Source organism: Ambystoma mexicanum, chromosome 3q (assembly GCF_040938575.1).
Source record: "Ambystoma mexicanum isolate Mex_15411 chromosome 3q, UKY_AmexF1_1, whole genome shotgun sequence".
Classification (NCBI taxonomy): Eukaryota; Metazoa; Chordata; class Amphibia; order Caudata; family Ambystomatidae; genus Ambystoma; species Ambystoma mexicanum.
The window spans coordinates 1,007,561,933-1,007,583,071 of NC_090926.1; the positions used below are offsets into that span (position 1 = coordinate 1,007,561,933).

At 48.0% G+C, this 21,139-nt stretch overlaps 1 protein-coding gene across 4 annotated transcripts in view; it reads right to left on the minus strand.

The window, feature by feature from the left end:
- BAIAP2 (BAR/IMD domain containing adaptor protein 2) overlaps positions 1 to 21,139 on the minus strand; it is a 764,302-nt gene that overhangs the window by 202,185 nt on the left and 540,978 nt on the right. For 2 of the 4 annotated variants that reach the window (XM_069655179.1, XM_069655176.1), the window contains 3 exons: positions 15,397 to 15,468; positions 14,725 to 14,887; positions 13,436 to 13,473 (listed from right to left, as the gene is read on the minus strand). In XM_069655179.1, coding sequence (XP_069511280.1) covers positions 13,436 to 13,473; positions 14,725 to 14,887; positions 15,397 to 15,468 — 273 coding nt within the window. Of the gene's footprint in view, positions 1 to 10,188; positions 10,239 to 12,086; positions 12,246 to 13,435; positions 13,474 to 14,724; positions 14,888 to 15,396; positions 15,469 to 21,139 lie in introns of those variants that run through there. The other 2 variants (XM_069655178.1, XM_069655177.1) reach the window with 2 other exon arrangements.

A 21,139-nucleotide genomic window follows, 5' to 3' on the forward strand; every position in this document is an offset into this window, starting at 1 on the left:
ATAAGGGGCCTGCAGTCTTCTCTGCATCGAAGCCCCACTGGAAACCTCCACACAGCATGGCCATTGGGCATCCTACTCCATTGCTACAGCAACGTACCGCCACCCAGGCAGAAGATAAGGAACAAGTTACTTACCTGTAACTGTTCTCCAGCATGGGTCTGGCAGGGATTCACATGCCCATGAATATTCCCTGTCGTCATGCTGGGAATCCTCGGTAAAGAAAAAAAAAAATCAGTTTTGTTTCTGATCTGTCTTTTTAGTAGTAACCAATCACTGGTCTCTGGGTCATACCGCCCCAGCCAATGACTGCCCTCTCCCCAAGCCCCGTCCCTGGCAGCCATCCTCAGATTTGGTAGCACGAAAAGTGGCAGTATGACCAAGTGAAGAGCCGTAGATGGGTAGTAGGGAGGCTTCGCATGTGAATCCATGCCAGACCCATGCTGGAGAACAACAGTTACAGGCAAGTACCTTGTTCCTTCTCCAGCATGGGGTCTGGCATGGATTCACATGCTCATGAATATAAGAATACATAGCAGTACACACATGCACAACCAGGGGAGGTGGCAAGGTTCAACATTAAGCATTACATAAACTCAACATTAAGCAACTCTTACCTCCTCACCAGGCCCACCTTCAGGCGAACAGGTCGCGCAGCACTGCATGGCAGACTCTGGACTCCTCCCTTCATGAATTTCGTGAAGGTGTGAGTCGACCTCCACGTAGCAGCCCTGCAGATGTCCAGCAGGGGCACACCAGACAAGAACGCCGTAGTAGCAGCGATCGCTCTGGTCGAATGGGCTCTCGGACAGCCGGGCAACGGTCGGTTTGCCAACCGATGACCGTGCATGATGCAGCCAGAGAGCCATCTGGAAATGGAAGCCTTCGAGAGGGCCTTCCCTTGATTCACAGGTCCAAAGTTCACAAAAAGCTGTAATGTCTGCCGAAAAAAACTCTTCATGCATTCCACGTAGAACTTCAGCGCTCTAGCTACATCCAGAGAGTACAAAGTCCTCTCTGCCGGCGACAAAGGCGACGCGAAGAAAACTGGCAACACCAAGGGCTCGTTGAGGTGGAAGTCCGACGGCACCTTGGGCATGAAGGAGGGGTGCGTCCTCCGCACCACCCTCAACTCGTGGAAAGTCAAGTATGGAGGCTTGCAGGATAGGGCCTGGATCTCTCCCACTCGTCGTGCGGAGGTGATGCCCACAAGGAATGCTGTTTTCCACGATGAAAATTTCAACAGTGCCGAATTCAAAGGCTCGAATGACGTCCCTATGAGACCGGTCAGCACCACGTTGAGCTCCCACGCCGGGGCCGGAGCCTTCACCGGCGGGAACAATCTGAAGAGTCCCTTCATAAATTCCTTCACCAGGCGATGAGACCACAGGGATGACCGTCCCGAAGTTCTGGTGTAACGGGAAATCGCTGCAAGATGGATCTTGATGGAAGTGTGAGCTAGTCCCGCCTTGGCCAGCGATAGCAGGTACGGCAGCACTTGAGGGGCCGTAATTCACAGAGGGTTAATCTTCTGTTCACGGCACCAGATAGAGAACCTCTTCCACTTGTGTCCGTAGCACTTTAGAGTTGAGGACGCCCTGGCATTTGCGAGCACCTCCTTGCAGTCCGCCGGGATATCGTATCCTCCAAACTCTAGTGCTGCAGGAGCCAGGCCTGCAAGTTCAGCGACTCCGGGTCGTGATGGAGGATGGCGCCTCCTTCTCTGGAGAGATCTACATCCGTCGCCAGTATTAATGAGGGAAACTCTGACAAGTCCAGAAGGTCCGGGAACCAGACCTGTCTCGGCCATGCCGGTGCAACGAGGATCATCCTGCACCGGGACCTCTTGAGTTGGTTGATGAGTCGGAGCAGCAACGGCAACCGAGGGAACGCATACAAGAACAGGCCGTCCCAGGGGGAACGAGAAAGCATCACCCATGCTCCTCGGCTGGGGAAACCTGCTGGCGAACCTCTGCCACTTGGAGTTCGTCGCCGTCGCAAACAGGTCGATCTGGGGTTTGCCCCATCATTGGAAAAGTCGATCCACTTGATCCTGACGCAGCTCCCACTCGTGGCATGAGCGCAGCTCCCTGCTGAGTGAGTCGGTGATTACGTTCTTTGTTCCTGCTAGATGGTAGGGCACCAGAAACATCCCATGGGCGACGGCCCAGTGCCACAGATCCTGGGCCTCCTTGGACAGGGCTGGATCTGGTGCCTCCCTGCTTCCGGATGTAGAACATTGTGGTGGTGGTGTTGTTGTTGAAGATCCTCACCACCTTGCCCTTGAGGGATGGGAGAAATGACCTGAGGGCTCAGAACACTGCTCGGAGTTCCAGGATGTTGATGTGGAGTGACCTCTCCTCCGGGAGCCAAAGGCCTCTCGCGTGCAGATCTCTAGTGTGCGCTCCCCATCCCTCCAGGGAGGCGTCCGTCGTCACTGTCTCCTGATGTACCGGGGTCTGAAAGTCCTTGCCCACCACGAGATGTGCGCGGATACCCCACCATCGAATCGCTTGGCGGAAAACCTCATTGGGCGGGCTCCTGTCTTCGAAAGCTGCCCGTCGCTTGTATCCAACGGGCGTCGAGGAACTCTAGTAGAGGATGCATCCGTAGCCTGCACAGGCGCACCAGGTAGATGCATGAGGACATCATTCCGAGCAGGGACTTGAAGGATCTCACCCTGGCCACGCCCGTGGCCAGCAGGCGCTGCACCTTGCCCAAGATGGCCTTCGTCCTCTCCTCCGACGGCAAGGCCAATCGCGCCACTGTATCGAGCTTGGCTCCCAGAAACAGTTCGACCTGCGACGGGACCAAGTGGGATTATGAGTAATTTATGGAGAAGCCCAGATCTGTGAGAAGTTGGACGGTCTCCGCTGTGTGTTCGACGGCGAGTTCTCTTGTCCTTGCACGGATTTACCAATTGGTGCGAGGCACTTGGTAAACACCCTGGGTGCCGACTTCAGCCTGAATGGCAGGGCCTTGAATTGGTAGTGCCGCCCTTGGACTATGAATCTGAGAAACTTTCGGTGTCCTTTTAGAATGGGGATGTGGAACTAAGCATCCTTCAAGTCCAGCGACGATAGGAAGTCGCCCTCCTCCAGCTGTCCCAGCACGTGCTGGAGGGTGACTATCCTGAACTTTTATGCCTTGATGTATTTGTTTGGCCGCCACAGGTCCAGGATGGGGCCAACCGCCTGTCTTCTTTCTGACGAGGAAGTACCTTGAGTATACACCGGAGCCTCGAGTGTCTCTTCGGGACGAGCTCGATGGCACCCTTCTTGAGCATTGCCTTTACTTCTAACAGCAGTTGAGGGACGTGATTTCCCTTTCTGGCCACGGGAGGAATGCGGGGGCACTTTCTTTGAAATTTGAGAGTGTGCCCGTGGGCCAGGGCATCTAGCACCCAACGGTCGGTGGAGATGGACTCCCACATGCTGACAAACTTCGCCAGCCAGCCTCCCACCGTGCTCCGGTGGGGGCCGACGCTATGGCCATTTCAGTCCTGCTTGGAGGCGGCCTTCACCCTCCTTGGCGACGACAAGATCCTCCTGACTTGGTGCGTCCTTATGTAGGCCTCCTGCGATGAGGAGTGGGCCGCCTGGCGGTACGTCGAGGAGCTGCCGCCAGATCCCTTGGAGGCACCCTGTCTACCTCCGGCGTTCCGAAAGGGCGGCCGTCGTTGCTGCAACACTCCCAAGGCCCGAGCCATCTCTGTGTTGGTCTTGATGGCCTGAAGTGACTCATCCACTGTTTTTCCAAACAGGTTGTTCCCGTCGAAGGGCATGTCCAAAAAACTGGTTTGCACGTCCTGGCGGAAATCAGTTGCCTTGAGCCATCCCCGCCGTCGAAGGCAAACACCGTTGCCCAACTGGCAGAATCCGGTGTCAGCGATATCCGTGGCCACCGTTATTGCGTGGTGCGACGCCACCTCACCTTCCAGTAGGATCTCCAGGGCCTCCGACCTCTTGTTGTCCGGTAGGAAGTCCAGCAGGGGAGCGATCTTGTACCACAGCTCCCTGTCGTAATGGGCCACAATCGCTAGGGCGTTGGCCGCCTTAATTGTTGACGCCACAGACGAGATGACTCGTCGTCCCATGGCATCCAGCTTCTTTCCCTCGCCGTCAGGTGGGGAGGTCGAAGTTGAGGATGATGCCCCGCCGCCGAGACGACCGAATCCGGGGTCGGCTGTGCCCTATGGCACAAAAGGGCAGAATCGCGGACCCGGTACTACTTCACATACCGATACCTCTTGCCCGGCATCGTGGACGGGTTCTTCAGGAGAGCAAGTCCCTCCTCCCAGATATCGTCAACCAATGGTACCGCAAGTACCGTCTTCCTCTTGGCCTTGCGCCGCTGATGGAGGAAACCTTCCTTCTGTTCCTCAGGGCAGAGCTGAAAAAGCTCGGATGCCCTGGCAATCATGGCGTGGAAGGAGCCAATTTCGTCGGGCGGGGAGGCCCAAGGGGGTGGTGATGGAAGGCCCATCCCGTCGTCACCACCGTCGTCGTCATCCGTCCCTGTCGTGGCCGAATCCGTTCCCGTGTCATCCCTAGGATCAGGGGAAGGAGATGAAGGCTGAGTGGGCCGCGAGGGCTTGAAAAGGCGGGGGGATGAACTCTCCTCCGCTTGTTTGGAGGGCTTACGACGGGCCTGGTTCTGTTTGGTCGTCCGTTGGGGTGAGGGGCAATCTTGTCCTTATCTCTGTGCATAAGGTTTGGATTGCCATCAAAATGGCCACCGAGTATAATCCATCCTCCCCTTTGTGAAGGCCCCCCAGCATGCTACAGCATTGAGCATTAAAGTTACTCAGAAAGCGCAACCTCAGCCCTACACACAGATGACTTCAGCCTTGTGCTGTGTACAACTTGAGCCTGCATCTCAATCGAATGGACTATCCCAGCCTTGTGCTGTGTATAACTTATTTCTGCAATGCTTCTGAACTGACTATCCCAGCCCTGTGCTGTGTATAACTCATGCCTGCAACTCACCTGAATGGACTATCCCAGCCCGATGCATAACCTATGCCGCAACTCACCAGAATTGACTATTCAAGCCTTGTGCTGTGTATGTATAACATATACCTGCAACTTACCCAAATTAACTATTCCTGCCTTGTGCTGTGCATAACAACTGTAACTCACCTGAATTGTCCATTCCAGCCCTGTGCTGTGTAAAGCTCATGTCTGCAACTCACCTGAATGGACTTCTCAAGCCCTGTGTTGTGAATGTTTTTCCTGTCTAACGATAAGTACTGCAAGTAACAGGTTGGTTACAGTGCCTTGATACTAGAGGGTTTAGAGTGCTTTATAAATACAAAAATAAATAAATGGCCGACTAACATCCGACGGTCCATGTTGCCAGACCCGAATGTTATGCTAAGCCTCAGAATGTCTCGCAAAATGCATCAGGTTAGTGAACATGTTCAAGATCCCACAGAAGCAAACATTACCTGGGTTTGCACGGTCATCTTCCCCTTGTGAAACATGGGAAGCTCCTGTGTAATCTCTTTGATTAGGCTTGCTAAACAAAAACTGCAGGTGCCCAGTGGCAAGAGATTACTTGGTCCTGAACGAGTTAGCCCTTTGCTAACGGACCAGATTAAGAACCAACAATCTACTCAGCATCCCAATATTATAGAAACCTTATCATGCTTACACTAGTTTGCTTATAGTAAGCATGCCTTGCCTTGGTATCATCATAGGGACTCACAATAATACAAGTTCTATTCAGATTACTAGTTTGTCAGTCGATGCAATTTCCAAAGTGAACTTTTGCAGTGTGCTTACCATGATCTCACTGGTTCATTCGGGTACGAGTAGACTCTTTGAAGGTTTATTTAGACAAGATCATTACCATAGCTACAGATCCGCCAATAGTACCAAAATAAAGTTTACGTTCATGTATCTGTCCTTTTATATTACTTACACTGGTCAGGTCATGAGCTCAGATCACTGGTATGAGCAGCACATTCCAAAAAAAAAAAAGAGACCCCTCGGCCAGATGGAAAGAGGGAGGTTATGAGAAAAATTGACTTTATTTCTTCTACCACACAAATCCAAAATGTGAACTAATTCAAAATCCTTTTAATACAAAATGCAGAGCAAAATAAGATCTAGTGCCCAGATGGTTAACCAAGGACCTGCAGATTACTGCAGATGGTGAGACAATGCATTTGAGGACCTACATGTTTTCCCTCGTGCCAGAAGACCTTATTATTTCTGAGATCAAAATTGATACATGGAAAACGGCTTCCACTCACAGTTGTCATGTGAGATTAAGGGGTTTTTGGAAACATTTTAGTTTCCACATGAAGCACATAATGCGCTTGCCAACTCTTTGAAAAGCACACATACAATTCCGGGAAATATTTTAAAAGCTAGGTCAGAAGACATCTTTGCCGTTATTGAGGATATTCGAGGTAAGAAAAGTGTCCCACGTGTTGCTACCTTTGATGGACAAGAATGGGTAATTAAGGTGACATACAATCACAATAGAAAAGTTACTGCTCAAACTTCAGAACATTTCAAACTTTCAACATTCATAAAATGTATATGCTTCAAGTTCACACTCCTGCAGTTAAAGCAAAATCCACATTTAGAATGCAACAGCTCATTCTGTGCAAGTCCCAGGTTTGCTTCAAAGTTAATGCACACTTGGTCAGTCGCTTCTGATCAACACTTTGGTTACATGAAAACCGATTGTCGGGTTGACCACCTTTCCATTATTCCAGCTAATGAACTGCCAAATTGACAGAACTGGCTACACCATAAACCGGGAGGTAGGTGAAGAGTAAGCGTGTTTGGTTGCTATTAAAGTGAACTAAACCTACTTAAAAAAAGGAAACTCCTGGCAGTCTCAAACGAGCAGTCATGAGAAACCAACGCATGAGATACATCCAATCAGAATCTGAGGCAGGTTTCAGATTGAAGCAATCTAGCCACTATCCAAAGCGCTGTATGTAAAACAGCACAGTAAAGCTACTCCACTAATGGGTTTCTGGGTAGAGCCCCTGCCCCAAAACATCAGTAGTGCCCAGCTTTCTTACCACCATACTTTTGCTCTAACAGAAAAGAAAAGCTGTTCAATAAACAAAGGGCAGGTTTGTTCAAATATATCCTAAAAGCAAACAACGTCTCCTATGGAGGAATGTCAAATTTAAATGAAAAATTGCAGGCAATTTCAGATGCTCAACAACTCGGCCTTAAAAAGGTAATATCCAGATTACAGCCTCCATTTGCATTTATACACATTTGAAAAAAGAAATTGAAGCTATTCTAAGATTAGCTGTGCAAAGACTTAATTCTCCCAAGTCGTCGATAGTAGAGGCAAATCAATTGTTAAACAGCAGAGCTTTTCTCCAAATGACCAAACAGGAAGTAAACCAAACAATGTAAAGTCACAGTACAAAGTGCAAGGTTTATGGTGGCAATAGTTCTGTTGCATCGGTATACTACTGGTAGGTGGTTGGTGAAAAGACTAGTGCTTCCTGGCAGTGGCAGCCCGTGCAGAATGGGCTGTGCGCCTCCATTATGTATAGGCCCCTACAGTCATGCAGAGCGTGCCCCAGCCAGTAAATTTAAACTGGGACAGCTCAGCAGCTCATGCTACCCATCTACAGGGTCTGAGACTCTCGTAAACGCTCGTGAGACAGGGGGCCATTCCGGGCCGGCCTTCGCAGCAGCAGCGCACTGAGCGAATTTGCACCACCTATCGCCCCCCACATTTTATTTTCCAAATTCTCGGCTACGGTGCTGGCAGGGAGTTAATCACTGGAACAGGACGCTCATGCTAATGCATGAGTGCCCTATCCCAAGGCCGGCCCTTGGGCCATTCCCATAGGGAACCTTCAGGGCCCCTGCAGGCTCCACGTGGCTGGAGGCCATTAGGTGTGGGTTGAAGTTATTGCAATGTGCGATATGAGATCTCAGCGCCTCATGTGATCAATGGAAGCCGAACTGCGGGGGTATTGAATGAACTTCTCTCTTGGTAACCAGTTTCCTGGACAAGGCCCATAGTCGGCTGCAGGTGCCAGGCACAGAAGAGGAGCGAAGGTACCAGGGAAATAGGCAAGTTTGAATAACATTCGACCACGCAGGCTGGTTGTGTGTGGATATGCGCATGGATATGTGGTGGATAGGGGAATTGGGCCATGTTGGAGCAGTAGTGAAACAGAGAAAGAAGCCAGAAAACTAATACCAAAGGGGCAGGCAGAACCATTACCAATGGAGTGTAATATGGGGCATAACTGGGACAACAAGCAGTATGAATGTGTGTTTTGCTGGAGCAATATACTGTTGAGACAGGCTTAACAACTGAGGCACAAGTAGCATGGAAATGTACTTTACTAACGCAATGTGAGGATGGATGGTTGAATTGAGCACCATTTGTTTGGAGCACAACCACAAGGTTTTGCAAAATGCTCTAGGTACTATTAATGACCGCCTCCTCCATGCCCATGTCAGTTGGTTTGGGCAAATTAGACGATATTTAGGCGCCACCAATTTAGAATGTATCAGCGGCAACAGTTTATCAGCTGTGAGTGACACTGAACAATTTTAGGGGTACTCAGGGGATTGAAATGAGACTACAGGGAGTATTTGGGGAGGGGGAATGCTATGCTGGGAAACATGCTTGATAAACAAAGGAAGACAATACTGCACAGTTCCCCATCAAAGCCAAATTAGTCACGTTTTGTACTTTGCACATTCGTGTCTTTTTACTATGATATAAGAACAACATTAATAAACAGTTACAACTGAAATCTTGTTAGTGGATTAGAGTTGATAGACCAGCACTTCTACGTGATCAAAGCAGGATACTGAGCTGCAAGAAAGGCTCAGGGTGATGTCCTATCAAGGTGGGATTCCCAGAAGAGACAAGAGGATTCAATTGCCACTTGATTTGCACCCCAGGTTATGAGTTGTCAAGATTAAACACAAAGCAAGCATGTAGAGCCGAATTCCAAGAGCCCAGAGCAGATAGGAGAAATGTTGGATGCAAAGAGGAAGGAATTTGTGAGCAAGTGCCAAGATTAGTGCTCTAAACGAAGGTGTATGTGTGAGGTCAACCAATTTGAGCCAAAGTTGGCAGCCCATCTAACCAAAGTCTTAAAGCATCCAAACACTGCAAGTCTGGGCCTTTTACTGAGATCGTTATGTGGATGGAGAATGAGTCCGACCCACCTGGCAAGATTGGCTTAGCCCCTTAATTCCATGAACCATTTGGGATAATCAAGCTGTGACCTCCTGTTTCTAGCACTGCCAAATAAACTACACACTGAGGCACCTTTATGGTCTAGGAAGCTTCATTTGCATGGTGTGCACTTGCAAGACAAGCCAAATGTGTCTTCTTTCCTATTTGAGAACTAACCTCAAAAAGGTCATACTGAGAAAGCCCTGGTACAGCAGCAGCCCAGAGGACTCATTCGGAGTGATGGAGCCGTTTTCCTAGAGAATGTGCTCCTTTACACCGAAAAAAAGTCTCTCTGGAAACCTGGGGCTGATCAAGCCAGTCCCTATGTTAAAGTCTTACAGATTTCAGCCTGTGTGGGGACACCCAATATGAGAATATGTCTGCTTAAAAGGTGTCCCTTCCCAAGTCCCCATTTACACATTCCTACATTCTATTCTGGGAGTTCGAGAGTAGTCCACATTATATTCTTAGAGCTTTCACTGAACAAAATAGAAAGGTTTTCATGATCTCATTTTGAAATTAGGCTAGACAGGCTTGCGGTTGTTTTGCAACCATGGCGCAAGCACATCCAGTATCTTGCATTGTTAGTCTAGTGGAGGTACAAAGTCATAAGATCTCTAAACAGCGATGTAATTCATTTAATGTATTGGAAGCAACCTAAAATGAGACCACAGTCTTGGAGATGGGACTCCTAGGACGGAGAGTCCAGCTAGCACTAAGATCTCAGATAAGCCCAGCATGCAAGCATAGAGATGCTTTAATCAAGTGTAGTCCGAGTCATAAAATTAAATCTCAGGTTTGTCATGCTGGCAACCAGCTTAAGTTACATTACAAAATTGCCTCCATCCCCCTCTTATTTTTTAAGAAACTCGGTTGACCTTACAGAAAAAAGAAAGAGCCGTACTGCATACATCTGCAGAACTGGCTTAATGGCTTTTAGTAGCCAAAGTCCGCCTTGAGAAAAAGAAGCAAGTCAGGCTAAATAAATGGGTAACTTACTAACTCTAGACAGCAATACACCTCAAAACCTGGCGAACTCGGCATCAAGACTGTAAAGAAAAACAGAAATGCAGTTCGTGGATTTGCTTTACACTGGTAGGGTTGTAGAAGAGTTAACACAACGGGAAAATGCACCATCCATAAAGCGGTGGCGCCATCTTGCAGCAAATAACCTGTGGGCTTATGCCATGATCAGAGGCCAGTGCCATACCCTCGGTAATGTCGGTGTGATCCCCTGCCTGCGCCATCCATCATATCTGTATTTCGAATCAAATACAGATACCAATAAGAATTCAAAGGAATCTCTCCCCCCCCACCCCCCCACCCCTCGCCCCCCTCTCGGGAGGGAGCGGGCGTACCTATGATGTGCTCTGCAGAAATGATATTTAGGTCGGGATAAAAGTATCGGGAAGGACCGCCTATCGAATACTTGCTATGTAGTCAGTTACTGGGGCCTGCTGTAACACTGTCTCGATAATCCCCTTCTGCGGGCTTGAACAGGTTGGGGCTTCAGAGGTGTGACATTAAGACCTGAAAAGAACACCAACTTCCACCTCAGTGCAATAAATAAAACTTTATTCAAACAGTAACTTTATTACAGGGCACATTTCTCGTTAGAAAAAAAGGGAGGGGGGACGACGACGCGTGCTCAGCACTTTACAATCATCTGATTATTCTACATTCATCCATTGAGAAACAAATAGCCCAGGATAAAAATCTATACAAAGCCATGACATCAAAGATGACTTTCCTATTGGATGGGTCCATGTTCTTTCTTTTCAGATAACAAAACGTTGGTCTATTTATAGAGATACTGTACATATAAATATATATATATATTATGTATATATTGCCAGCATTGTCCCATGACGGAGGCAAGTTTCAACCAGTTTTAGCACGCCAGAAAAGGTAGTGTCAAAGGTTTGGCATGGACGAACGCTCACAGGAACTGTAAGGGTTTAAAAGTCTGCACAGGCGGTAGCCGCCCCTTTCCTCCCACTTCCCAGACCTCAGTGCGTGAGGAAGCAATAGAGGTAGCCATTAACGCCAATCCCACCGCGTTTGCCTCTAAAGTTTTCAAGACATACAAAAAGATTTGACATAATTAAGGAGAATTAAAGGAAAAGTACAGAAAAGAAACATACAGCAATCATGCACTCCAAAGAGCTTTCCTTCCAGCAGATTCGCCATGAACTCAACCCCAAACCCCCCTCCCCCGAAACAGAAAAACAGTCTAATTTCGAAATACAGATCTTTGGATTAGCCTCGTTAACCCTCGAACACTCCCGCTCAGAACACGTTTGCAATATTAAAAGCAAGGCAATACTTTAAAGACATACAGGATTTTTAGAAATCAACCCCCCACCCCACCCGCTAGCCATATCACCTATTTACACACTTCATAGAAAAAGATGGCAGTTCGTGTAGACAGCATTGGCCTCAGACAAGCTTTGTACCATAAAATTCCATTAGTCCAACCGACAGCTAAATGGGTAGTCACAAAGCTACACAGAAAGGTGCATTCATCCTGCGAAGGGAGGAGAGTCCACCACCCACCCACAAAAGATCTGGGCAGGTGACAAGAATTTAATATAACAGTGCTCAATGTCCCATCCCATGCCTCTCTGGTTCGGATAGAGTAATCATCTGTTAAACGCCTCAGAAAAGGGATAGTGCATCTTAGTCAGCCACAGGCACCAAAAAAGAAAAAGAAACTTGCTCGCCCAGCTACTTTGTGTAAACTGTATCCAGGCTGCTCCGAAGGGATAACTGTTTGGAAGTTCCTGCACAGAAAGGCTTTGAAAGCGAAGGCTTAAGGTTAGCATCAGGGAGAGGATTTTGTAGCAGCACCAGAGGGGCTCCTTGATGATTGCAACAGTATTGGAAAAGGAAAGGGGGAAGGGGGGAGAAGCAGAAAAAAATCCAAAGGGATCAGATGATCAACAAAAAAACGACAGAAGAAAAAGAAAGGGAAAGCTGTTGGAAAGATGAGAAGAACAGGTGCCGTTCCTAGTGAAGTTCTTCCTCACACAGTGGAGATCATTGTGGCATTGCCGCTGTGAAATAAAAAGCAGAGGAATACTGCCAAGCTGCTCTTCAAGGCCTTTCACAAACACAAGACACACGCCGCCACTCCCCACCAGCCAATGCAGTATCCCTTTTCTGCAGGTCCCCGACATTCTGAAGGAACCCCCTTACTCATCCGAGGGCATTTTCACCGACTCTGGAGGCAGAAATCGACATCACTGCATGCAGGAATCTGGCTGCTAGCACATTTCCTTTACTGCAGTGATTGAGCTTTTTGTTCCGGAAGTCAGTTCAAAATTAAAAGCCCCATAGAGCTTACCTTTGCTTCTTGAGCCAGCCTGAATACTGCCAAAAGTGGCTTCATGAGAAACAGTTAACTTGCACCTGTGGCCCATTTGCATAACCCATTATGAAAAAATATCCACAAGCAGTAACATTACATTTCAATTTCCTTCACTGGCTCGAGGTAGTAAAAACCATAACAAAACTGTAGTTTGCTATTACAGCATCAACAAGTTCCATAAATTCCTAGGCTGCAGTGAATTTTCCCAGAGTAGGCCGGGAGATAATTCACCATAGCCAGTGAACGTATGGACCATACCAATGCTGGAAAAGCATCTGTAGCGATGTATGTCAAAGCTTGACTAGCATTGCGAGTGCTTCTAGAAACCCATATTAAGGAAATGGAGCAAAAATGAAAAAGGTTGGACAAGAAGACAAAGGTAACCCCATCCTAAAGGTGCTTCCTAGAATTCGAACATCCTTTGAAAATAAAATAGGAAGCTGTTGAAGCATCACTGGCGACCCATCAACAGCAGCCCATTAGAAGACTGATACTTTTTAGAAACATTTCTAGCCAGCCAGAAAAAGCCAGCGCTTCTAAAAGGCTTTACGAACGAAGCTTTGGTCTTAAACGCTACCACCCAACTTTCAGGTTTTTATATTTAAAAAAAAAAATGCTAGTAGTTAGGCACAGGTGGCAGCCCATCACACCTTTAACCAATTACCCAGTAATGGATAAACCAAGAACACTTCCATCACTACACACTCCAACACAAAACCATTAGACATGCAGGCATGCACGTGATGGAAACCCCAACATCTAATCTCCTAAACTGGGTGCAGAAATGGCATATCACGAGTCACTGCAGCATCTACTCAGATGCACGAAACAGACAAAATGTATATTTCACATTCAGTTAATCTAGACAGCGCTTACCTGCTACCTGATCGTGCAGTTCCGTAGTCCTCAAGGCCCTGAGACGAGAGAAAAAAGAAAATCAAGTAGGAAAAGCAATTGTTGGACATATGGAGCATTCAAAAGGTCACTACAGAGCACATTCTACAAAGGCTTAAGGTGGGCAGCTAAAGGAATGTCTGCTAAAGCAGGCGATTCATTGTATTGAAGGGTTGCGAAGGGGGGCGGGGGCGTGCGACACACCTTAACAGTTTGGAAAATCCAAACAACTATTAAGCAGATCTCAGACAGGATATTTACAGCTGTCGAATTTGGTTCACTAGCAGAAAAACGATTGGATTGCAAAATCAAAATGTAGCAAAGGGGTGTGGGTGCATCTATTGTAAAATTGTGGAAGGGGGGGGCAATTCAGAGACTGGGGAGGGGCAAACTTATTTGTGTGGGGGCATTTACCTATTCTAATGAACTGCTGTTGCAGCTCCAATGTAACAGTTAACTCTACCCTTCACCTTTGAAGCCAAGCACGTAATAACTGAGAATGACCCGACTTTCAATCACTCCCCTGACATGCAAGTACTAACACACAATCACGATTTCAATTGCCTAATAAAGTATGCATAATAATGGTTCTGTGATATTTATGCACTTTAAAGCCGAACAAAAAAAGACCGTTTTTGTGTTCGCTTTAAAATGCGGAAAATGGCACATACTGCACTAGCCCCCCCCCCCCGTCCCTCCCCCAGGGAGGGTAACCCCGCGCCCATTTCCCCACACACCACCCCCTTTCCGGCACTTCATGCGAGTACACACAGACTTCACTCGCGCACCAACTCTGCTGGGGCTCACAGTGCCCGTCAGCCCGCGCGCACTCGTGTGCGGCAGGGACGACACAGTTCAATTTAGAAAGACCGATCTGTGCGGTCATGGATTGGTCTTTCGAAATCGATATTTTCTCATTTCAGGCGAAAAAAAGAACTATATTTTGACCCAACACCATAAGAATGCAGGTGCTAACAATTAAACGTTTTACATGATTGCTGGGCATTTGTTAATTTCAGCGGCAGGCACCGTTTATTGTCTGTGTCCGGTCCTGCTACTGCTCTGTAGGTCCGTCAGGTGAATACAAAAATGTGTGGGGGGGACAGAGGGGGATGAGCTGCGGGGCTAATAGGTTGAAGCCCGATCTTCCCAATGGTCATTGCTCCACTGCATGGCATGGGCAGCAGGGAGCAAGTGGTCATGAAACGAGGGTCCTTGTCAATTGTAACACTGTTCTCATTTACACCTGCTCAGCCTCACTGCGAGCTCACCTGTGCAAATACGGGCGCTGCCACACTGTAAGGTCTGGGTTTAAAAGTGCTGATTGGTTGGCTAGGAAAACTCCTAGCAGCCACACCGTAGTCGGGAGGAGGGATGGAGAGGTCGTCCTTGTCCAAGAGGTTCCCTGTGCTGCTGCTTTTCCCAGGCTGCAGACTGCGTGAAAAAAAAAACAAGTAGAGAATGGAATTACTCATTGCATGCCGGCTGCAGGTCCAAACCAATTCCAAATGGCATACACTGCCCACTTGTGCGAAGGTTTGCACGCAGTAAGAGAGACATGGGGTAACAGACTACACAATGACTCAATAGGTAAACCAAAGGGAGCGTGTGCCACGGAGGCATCTTCTAGAACAGTCTCTCCAAATAAGACCAGCGTAGGTCGCGGGTACGCGAGGTCAAAAAGCTTCAACCTTTGGGTGGCAGTAGAGAAATGCAAGGGGTGGGCTTAAAAGACAGGGTGCAGAACACAGAGCCAGAGATGTTCAACCTTAAAGAACCCCACAACCTACCTGTCCTGGGGTAACCTGGCTACTCTGTCGATTAGATGCTGCTAACAATTCATACTTCCAAGACATGTAAAGGAGATTTGGACCTGAAGGGGCATTTACCAATCATTACATTTTAAAAACAAATTCCTGATTTTGTGACTAGTAAAGACTCACCTTGCAGATGTTCGACTACTTCCCGAACTGCTGTCCATGACCCGTGTGTACGAGAACGGGAACCATCCTCGCCTAAGGTTGGAAGACAGACAGAAACGTAGTGAGCAGGATGCCGCCAAGCTAGGGGGGACCCCTGACAGAGGCCTAGAAGAAACTCTCCACCTAGAGGCAAGGAGGATGTTGCTCATCTACGCAAATAACAGTCCAAGGAAATAGGCATGGCATGTCAAGTGCAGTCTCAAATGATCCATTAAACTTCATGACATTACCAACGGTCAGCAATTAAGGTCAGAAGGTTTCCTGATCATCATGAAAGTATTCAACACAAAGCGGACACAAAGGACCGAAACAAAAGAAACCCTGTTCGGGTAAACTTTGGACATCTGGGGTGGAGAATTTCAATTAAAAAAAAAAACAAACAAAAAAAAGGGGGGGGCATAGAATGTTCATCCTTTAGCAAATCGCAACATCAGGAAAAGAAATACTAACAGAACATCACTGATGGGGGGCCTGTATTCATACTAATTTCCTAGCTACCACTATCCATACTTGGTGTTGCTAAAGTGACTCGCGTATGACCCAAAAATGTACCTACTTATTTCACGTCTCATTTGTTAAAAACCTTACAGCACTGGGAACACTGTCATAACAGCAAATAGAACTTGCCAATTAAATTCCCATATTGTCATTTAATTAACACAGTTGTGCATTAGCATGAGGTGCTAGTAGTGGCAAACTTAAATAGTTTGGATTTTATAGACCAAAAACTGCCAGCACCAAAAGTACCTAAACGTATGCCTTTCAGGTGAAACCAATCACTGCAATCAAAAAAAGTGATGGAAGGTTTTGAATAAACTTGAACCACTTGCACTGCTCGGGGTAACCTACGACACCACTGTTTATCCAAGCCGCGACATTGCAAATGGGGACGAGCCATATACAAATCAGTCAGGTACTGCCACCAATGGGAGCAGTCCAACTAGAACTGCAAGGCCAGGCCTCCTCTGCACGAAAACAAAAGTAACCCCAGGCATGTTTTGGCTTTGTTGGCACTCATAAGTTTGGTGCAGCTTGGTTCCCTATGGCCCTGCAAGCAAGGGACCCATGTCTGGGTATACCCTCTCACACAGGGTGTCCAACTAATCAAAAAAGCGATGGGTGGAACATTTTGAATACATATGAACCAAATGGTACTGCTCTGAGTAACCTTCCTCGTCATGTTTTTTTAGCCCGTCTTTGCCACCAATCAATGGTTCAGGTTCTCAATCAAGCCACTGAGCTACCTTAGCGTATATCTTTAGAACAAGTTACTTTCTTACCTGGTAACGTTCTTTCGATGGGATGGTCCGACGTCGTATTCCATATCTATGACAGGTAATGTCCACAGCTGTGCTGCTTCGGAAAATCTTTGGCGTCTGCGTCCTGCCTCGATGACGTCGATGCGCCGTCCCCGAGGACCTCCTCCGACGGCCGACGTCACCCGATGTGATAAGTAGGACGCACGACGCCCATAGCTTTAGTTATAGTTTTTTCCCAGAACGTGTGCCACTAGTTTTCTGCCAGTCAGACACACAAGGCCTTGCGGAACGCAAGCTGCAATCGCAAAAGAAATTCTGCAGCGGGGAAGGCAGGGAGGGAGCGATATGGAATACGTCGGACCATCCCATCGAAAGAACGTTACCAGGTAAGAAAGTAACTTGTTCTTCGAGGGGATTGGGTCCTCCGACGTATTCCATATCTATGACAGACTCCCAAAGCAGTACCAAGCAAGGAGGTGGGAAAGAATTTAGAATACAAATTTAGCATGCCCAATCAAATTGCGGAATAGAGAACTGCCTTGCCAAAGGCCAGATCTTGCCCTCTGATGGAATCGAGGGAGTAGCGACGTACAAAAGTATGTACTGAAGCCCAGGTGGCTGCATCACAGATGTGACGAATAGGAACTCCCCTCTGCAGAGCAGTAGACACAGCCACTCCCCTGGTAGAATGGGCCCGCAAGCCAGCCAGAGGATCCTTACCCGCCAAGCGGTAACACTCGGAGATGGCTAAAATAATCCAACGAGACAAAGTCTGTTTCGTCACAGCTTGTCCCAAACGCTTTCCAGCGTAACCAACGAAAAGTTGATCGTCCACTCTGACGCGGGACATGTGCGAAATCTAAAAGCTCAACGTTCTCCTAGGATCAAGCCTATGGAGCCTCTCCTCTTCCTTACCAGGATGTGGAGGAGGATAGAACGCCGGAAGAACAACCTTCTGGCTCAAATGAAATTCCGAAACCACCTTCGGAATTAAAGAAGTACGAACTCTAAGAACAACCCTGTCCTTATGAAACACAGTGAAGGGTGGCTTAACTGAAAGTGCCTGTAACTCACTCACTCACTCTGCGAGCGGAAGTAACCGCAACCAAAAACACAGTTTTCAGAGTTAACAGCCTCAAAGGGCAAGAATGTAAAGGCTCAAACGGAGCACCCATAAGAAACTTTTTAAAAAAAAAATATTTTTTAACTTTTTACTGCATCAAATAAACAGTGCTCCAACAGGGAGCCGCATAATGCAATTCCCAACAACCGTTCCGCCGCCCCTCCGCCCCCACCCCCATGTCCACTGTAACTTTGATTGCCTCCATCCTTTGTCTGAGTTGGAAGGAAAGCTTTCCACGTTGCCCTTGTGTACCTTCATCCCATGGCCTCTCACTCTAGGGGCTCGGATTGTCCGAGTCTGAAGCTTCAGCATTGTTCATCAGGTAAGTGATGTATGGCCCCCAAATGTCGGGAGGGCACGCATGCAAAGGCAGCGTTCGAGTAAATTCGGTGTCCATATCTTGGCAGTATGTTATATCCTTTTCCCAGTCTACAATCTTGGGGAGTGGGCCACGACCCCACGACATAGCAATTCTTCTTCGTGCCAGCACCATGAGGAGTGCCGCCAGCTTGCGTGACGCTGGCTGTAGATATTTAGTGAGGCCGAGGAGCGGTCCCAGCGGTAAGGGGGTCATCTGCTCACCTATAATGTCGGATGTTATTTGTGTAACGGAAGTCCAGAAGCGCTGGATGCCAGGGCAGCCCCATGCCAGATGAAGAAAATCAGCGTTGGCAAATGCGCATCTCTCGCACTGGGCTGACGCTTCTGGGTGGTGTCCGTGTTTCCTGACTGGAGTGTAGTATGTTTGGTGCACAAAGTTAATGTGTATTAGCTTATATCGAGAATTTAACGCTACCTTTTGAGTCTGTCGAAGAATATAGGCCCAGTCTTCCTCATTAATCGGTTCTTGTATAGCCGATTCCCACTTTCGTTGCACTTTAGGTTGAAGTTTCTGGGTGTCTCTTAACAAAGTTTTGTACAGAGTTGACACCAGTCTAACCTTCACCTTGTGCTAAAATTGTGCTATGTAACAGATCCCACGTGGGGGGTTGCTTAGGGAATGTGGGAAATAGCCCCTGAAGGGTGTGGCGGAGTCTAAAATAGAGAAAGACATCCAAGGATGTGTTCCTTCCTCTGTCTTTAGCCATTTGAGGGGTCAGAAAGGTGCCCTCTGGGAAGAGGTCTCCCAGCGATTTTATCCCTATTTTATCTATCCATATCAGGAATACTCTTTCATTCGTGAGGGGGATGCCGGGGATGAATTTTATCGGTAGCAGGGGGGAAAATCGTATAGCCACTCCGTATTCGCTAGCGATCTTCTTCCATATCGTATATGTGGATAGGACTGTGTTCAGCGTTTTATGCGGCACAGGAATGTGGCTTATTATGACTGCAGCTAACAGGTCGGGGGAAGCTAGGGCCCGTTCCACTTGCACATGTGATCTGATGTAGTGGGTTGAGTACCAGTGGCTTAGGAATTGGGCTTGGGCCGCCCAGTAGTATTTCTCTATATCGGGGAGAGCCAAACCTCCACTTGATATTGGTAATGTAAGTGTGTTGTACGCTACCCGTGCTGGTTTCCCCGCCCATAGTAACTCTAGGATCAAGCTCTTGATTTTTGATAAGAAGGATTTGGGGAGGAGTAGCGGGATTTCGTAAAGAGATACAGAAGTTTGGGGAGAATAACCATTTTTGTTAGTGAGGACCTGCCCCACAGCGTTAGTGGTAGAGATTTCCATCTCTGGATACGTTCTTGTAATAACTGCAGTGTAGTTACATAATTGTCTCTAAATATCTCGTGATGGCTTCGCGACATATTGATCCCCAAATAGCGCACCTTCGAGTTTTCCCATTTAAACCCGTGGTCATCTGCAAACTCTGAAGTGCAAGGGGTCAGGGGGAACACTATCGATTTGGAATGATTGGTTTTGAGGCCTGACATTAACCCGAATTTTATCACCTCTCGCATTACAGGGTTGAGATTGGTTTGGGGGTCACTGACGAACAGCATGACGTCGTCAGCATATAAAGAGACGATTAGTCTGTGAGGACCCAGCTTTAACCCTCGACATAACTGCTCGGCTCTAGGCCTTGAGGCCAGGGGTTCCATCACCAGGGCAAAGATAAGGGCCGAGAGTGGGCAACCCTGTCTCGTTCCGCGCTCCAATGTGATCCCTGTGGATCTGGTGTTCCCTAATGTGATGTATGAGCGTGGTTCGTTATATAACAAAGCTACTAGTTTCAGGAAGAAGTTACCCATACCCATCTGCTTTAGTGTTGCGAACATGAAGGGCGACTCTACTGAATCAAACGCCTTCTCGGCATCTAATAGAACTGCTATTGCCCGTTGCGTCGGGTCCAGGGCCTCAATGACGCCAAATAGTCTCTTGATGCCGTATGTTGTACTACGCCCCGGGATGAACCCGGCTTGGTCGCCCAGCACCAGTGCCGGCATCAAGGGGAGTAATCTGGTCGCCAGAATTTTAGCTAGGATTTTGTTGTCTAAGTTGATTAGTGAGATCGGCCTGTACGAAGCGCAGTTTTCTGTAGGTTTGCCAGCTTTGTGCAACATCATTACGTTAGCCTCACGCATCGTGGGAGGGAGTTTCCCTCGCTCCACCGCCTCTTCATAGACTTGAAGAAGGGGGGCCACCATTTCCACGTGTGCTTTATAGAACTCACCATTGAGTCCATCAGGTCCGGGGGCTTTGGTGTTAGGCAAGGATTTGATTGCTATCTGGATTTCTTCGAGTGATATGGGCGCGTTCAAGGGTTCGCGCAGGTCTTGGCTCACCCAATATAGTTCCGTGTCATTGAGGTACTCTTGTATCGCGTTGGGATCTGATGCTCCTTTTGAGCTATACAGGTTTTGATAGAATTCTCGGAATACGTTGGAGATCTCTTCTGTGTAAACCTTCTGACCTTGCGTATCCGCGATACATTCAATGCGGGGTGGGACTTTGTCTATCGTTAGTAGCCGGGCCAGCAGTGCATCTGGTTTTTGCCCCTCTCCGTACTGTCTGATCTGTTGCCTGCACCCAGGAACTTCAATTCGCGGTCCGCTGTCTCCCTGAACCCCAAGAGTTCTTTTTTGAGCTCGGCTGGAGTGCATGGATCTAGGGCATTGGAGAGTATGTGCTCTAGATCCTTCAGACGAAGCTCTTTACTGAATAATTCCCCCCGGATCGATTTCAATAAGCTATTTTCTTTAGTCAGGCAAATTCCTCGTACATAGCACTTGAGCGTTTCCCAGATGGTGCACGACGAGTCTACTGAGTCTTGGTTGATGTCCAGGAAGGAGACTATCTCTTGTCGCAGTTCTGCTGCAAATACGGCGTCTGAGTGAACCGGGTTTGAACCTCCAATTGAGGCCAGGTACTGC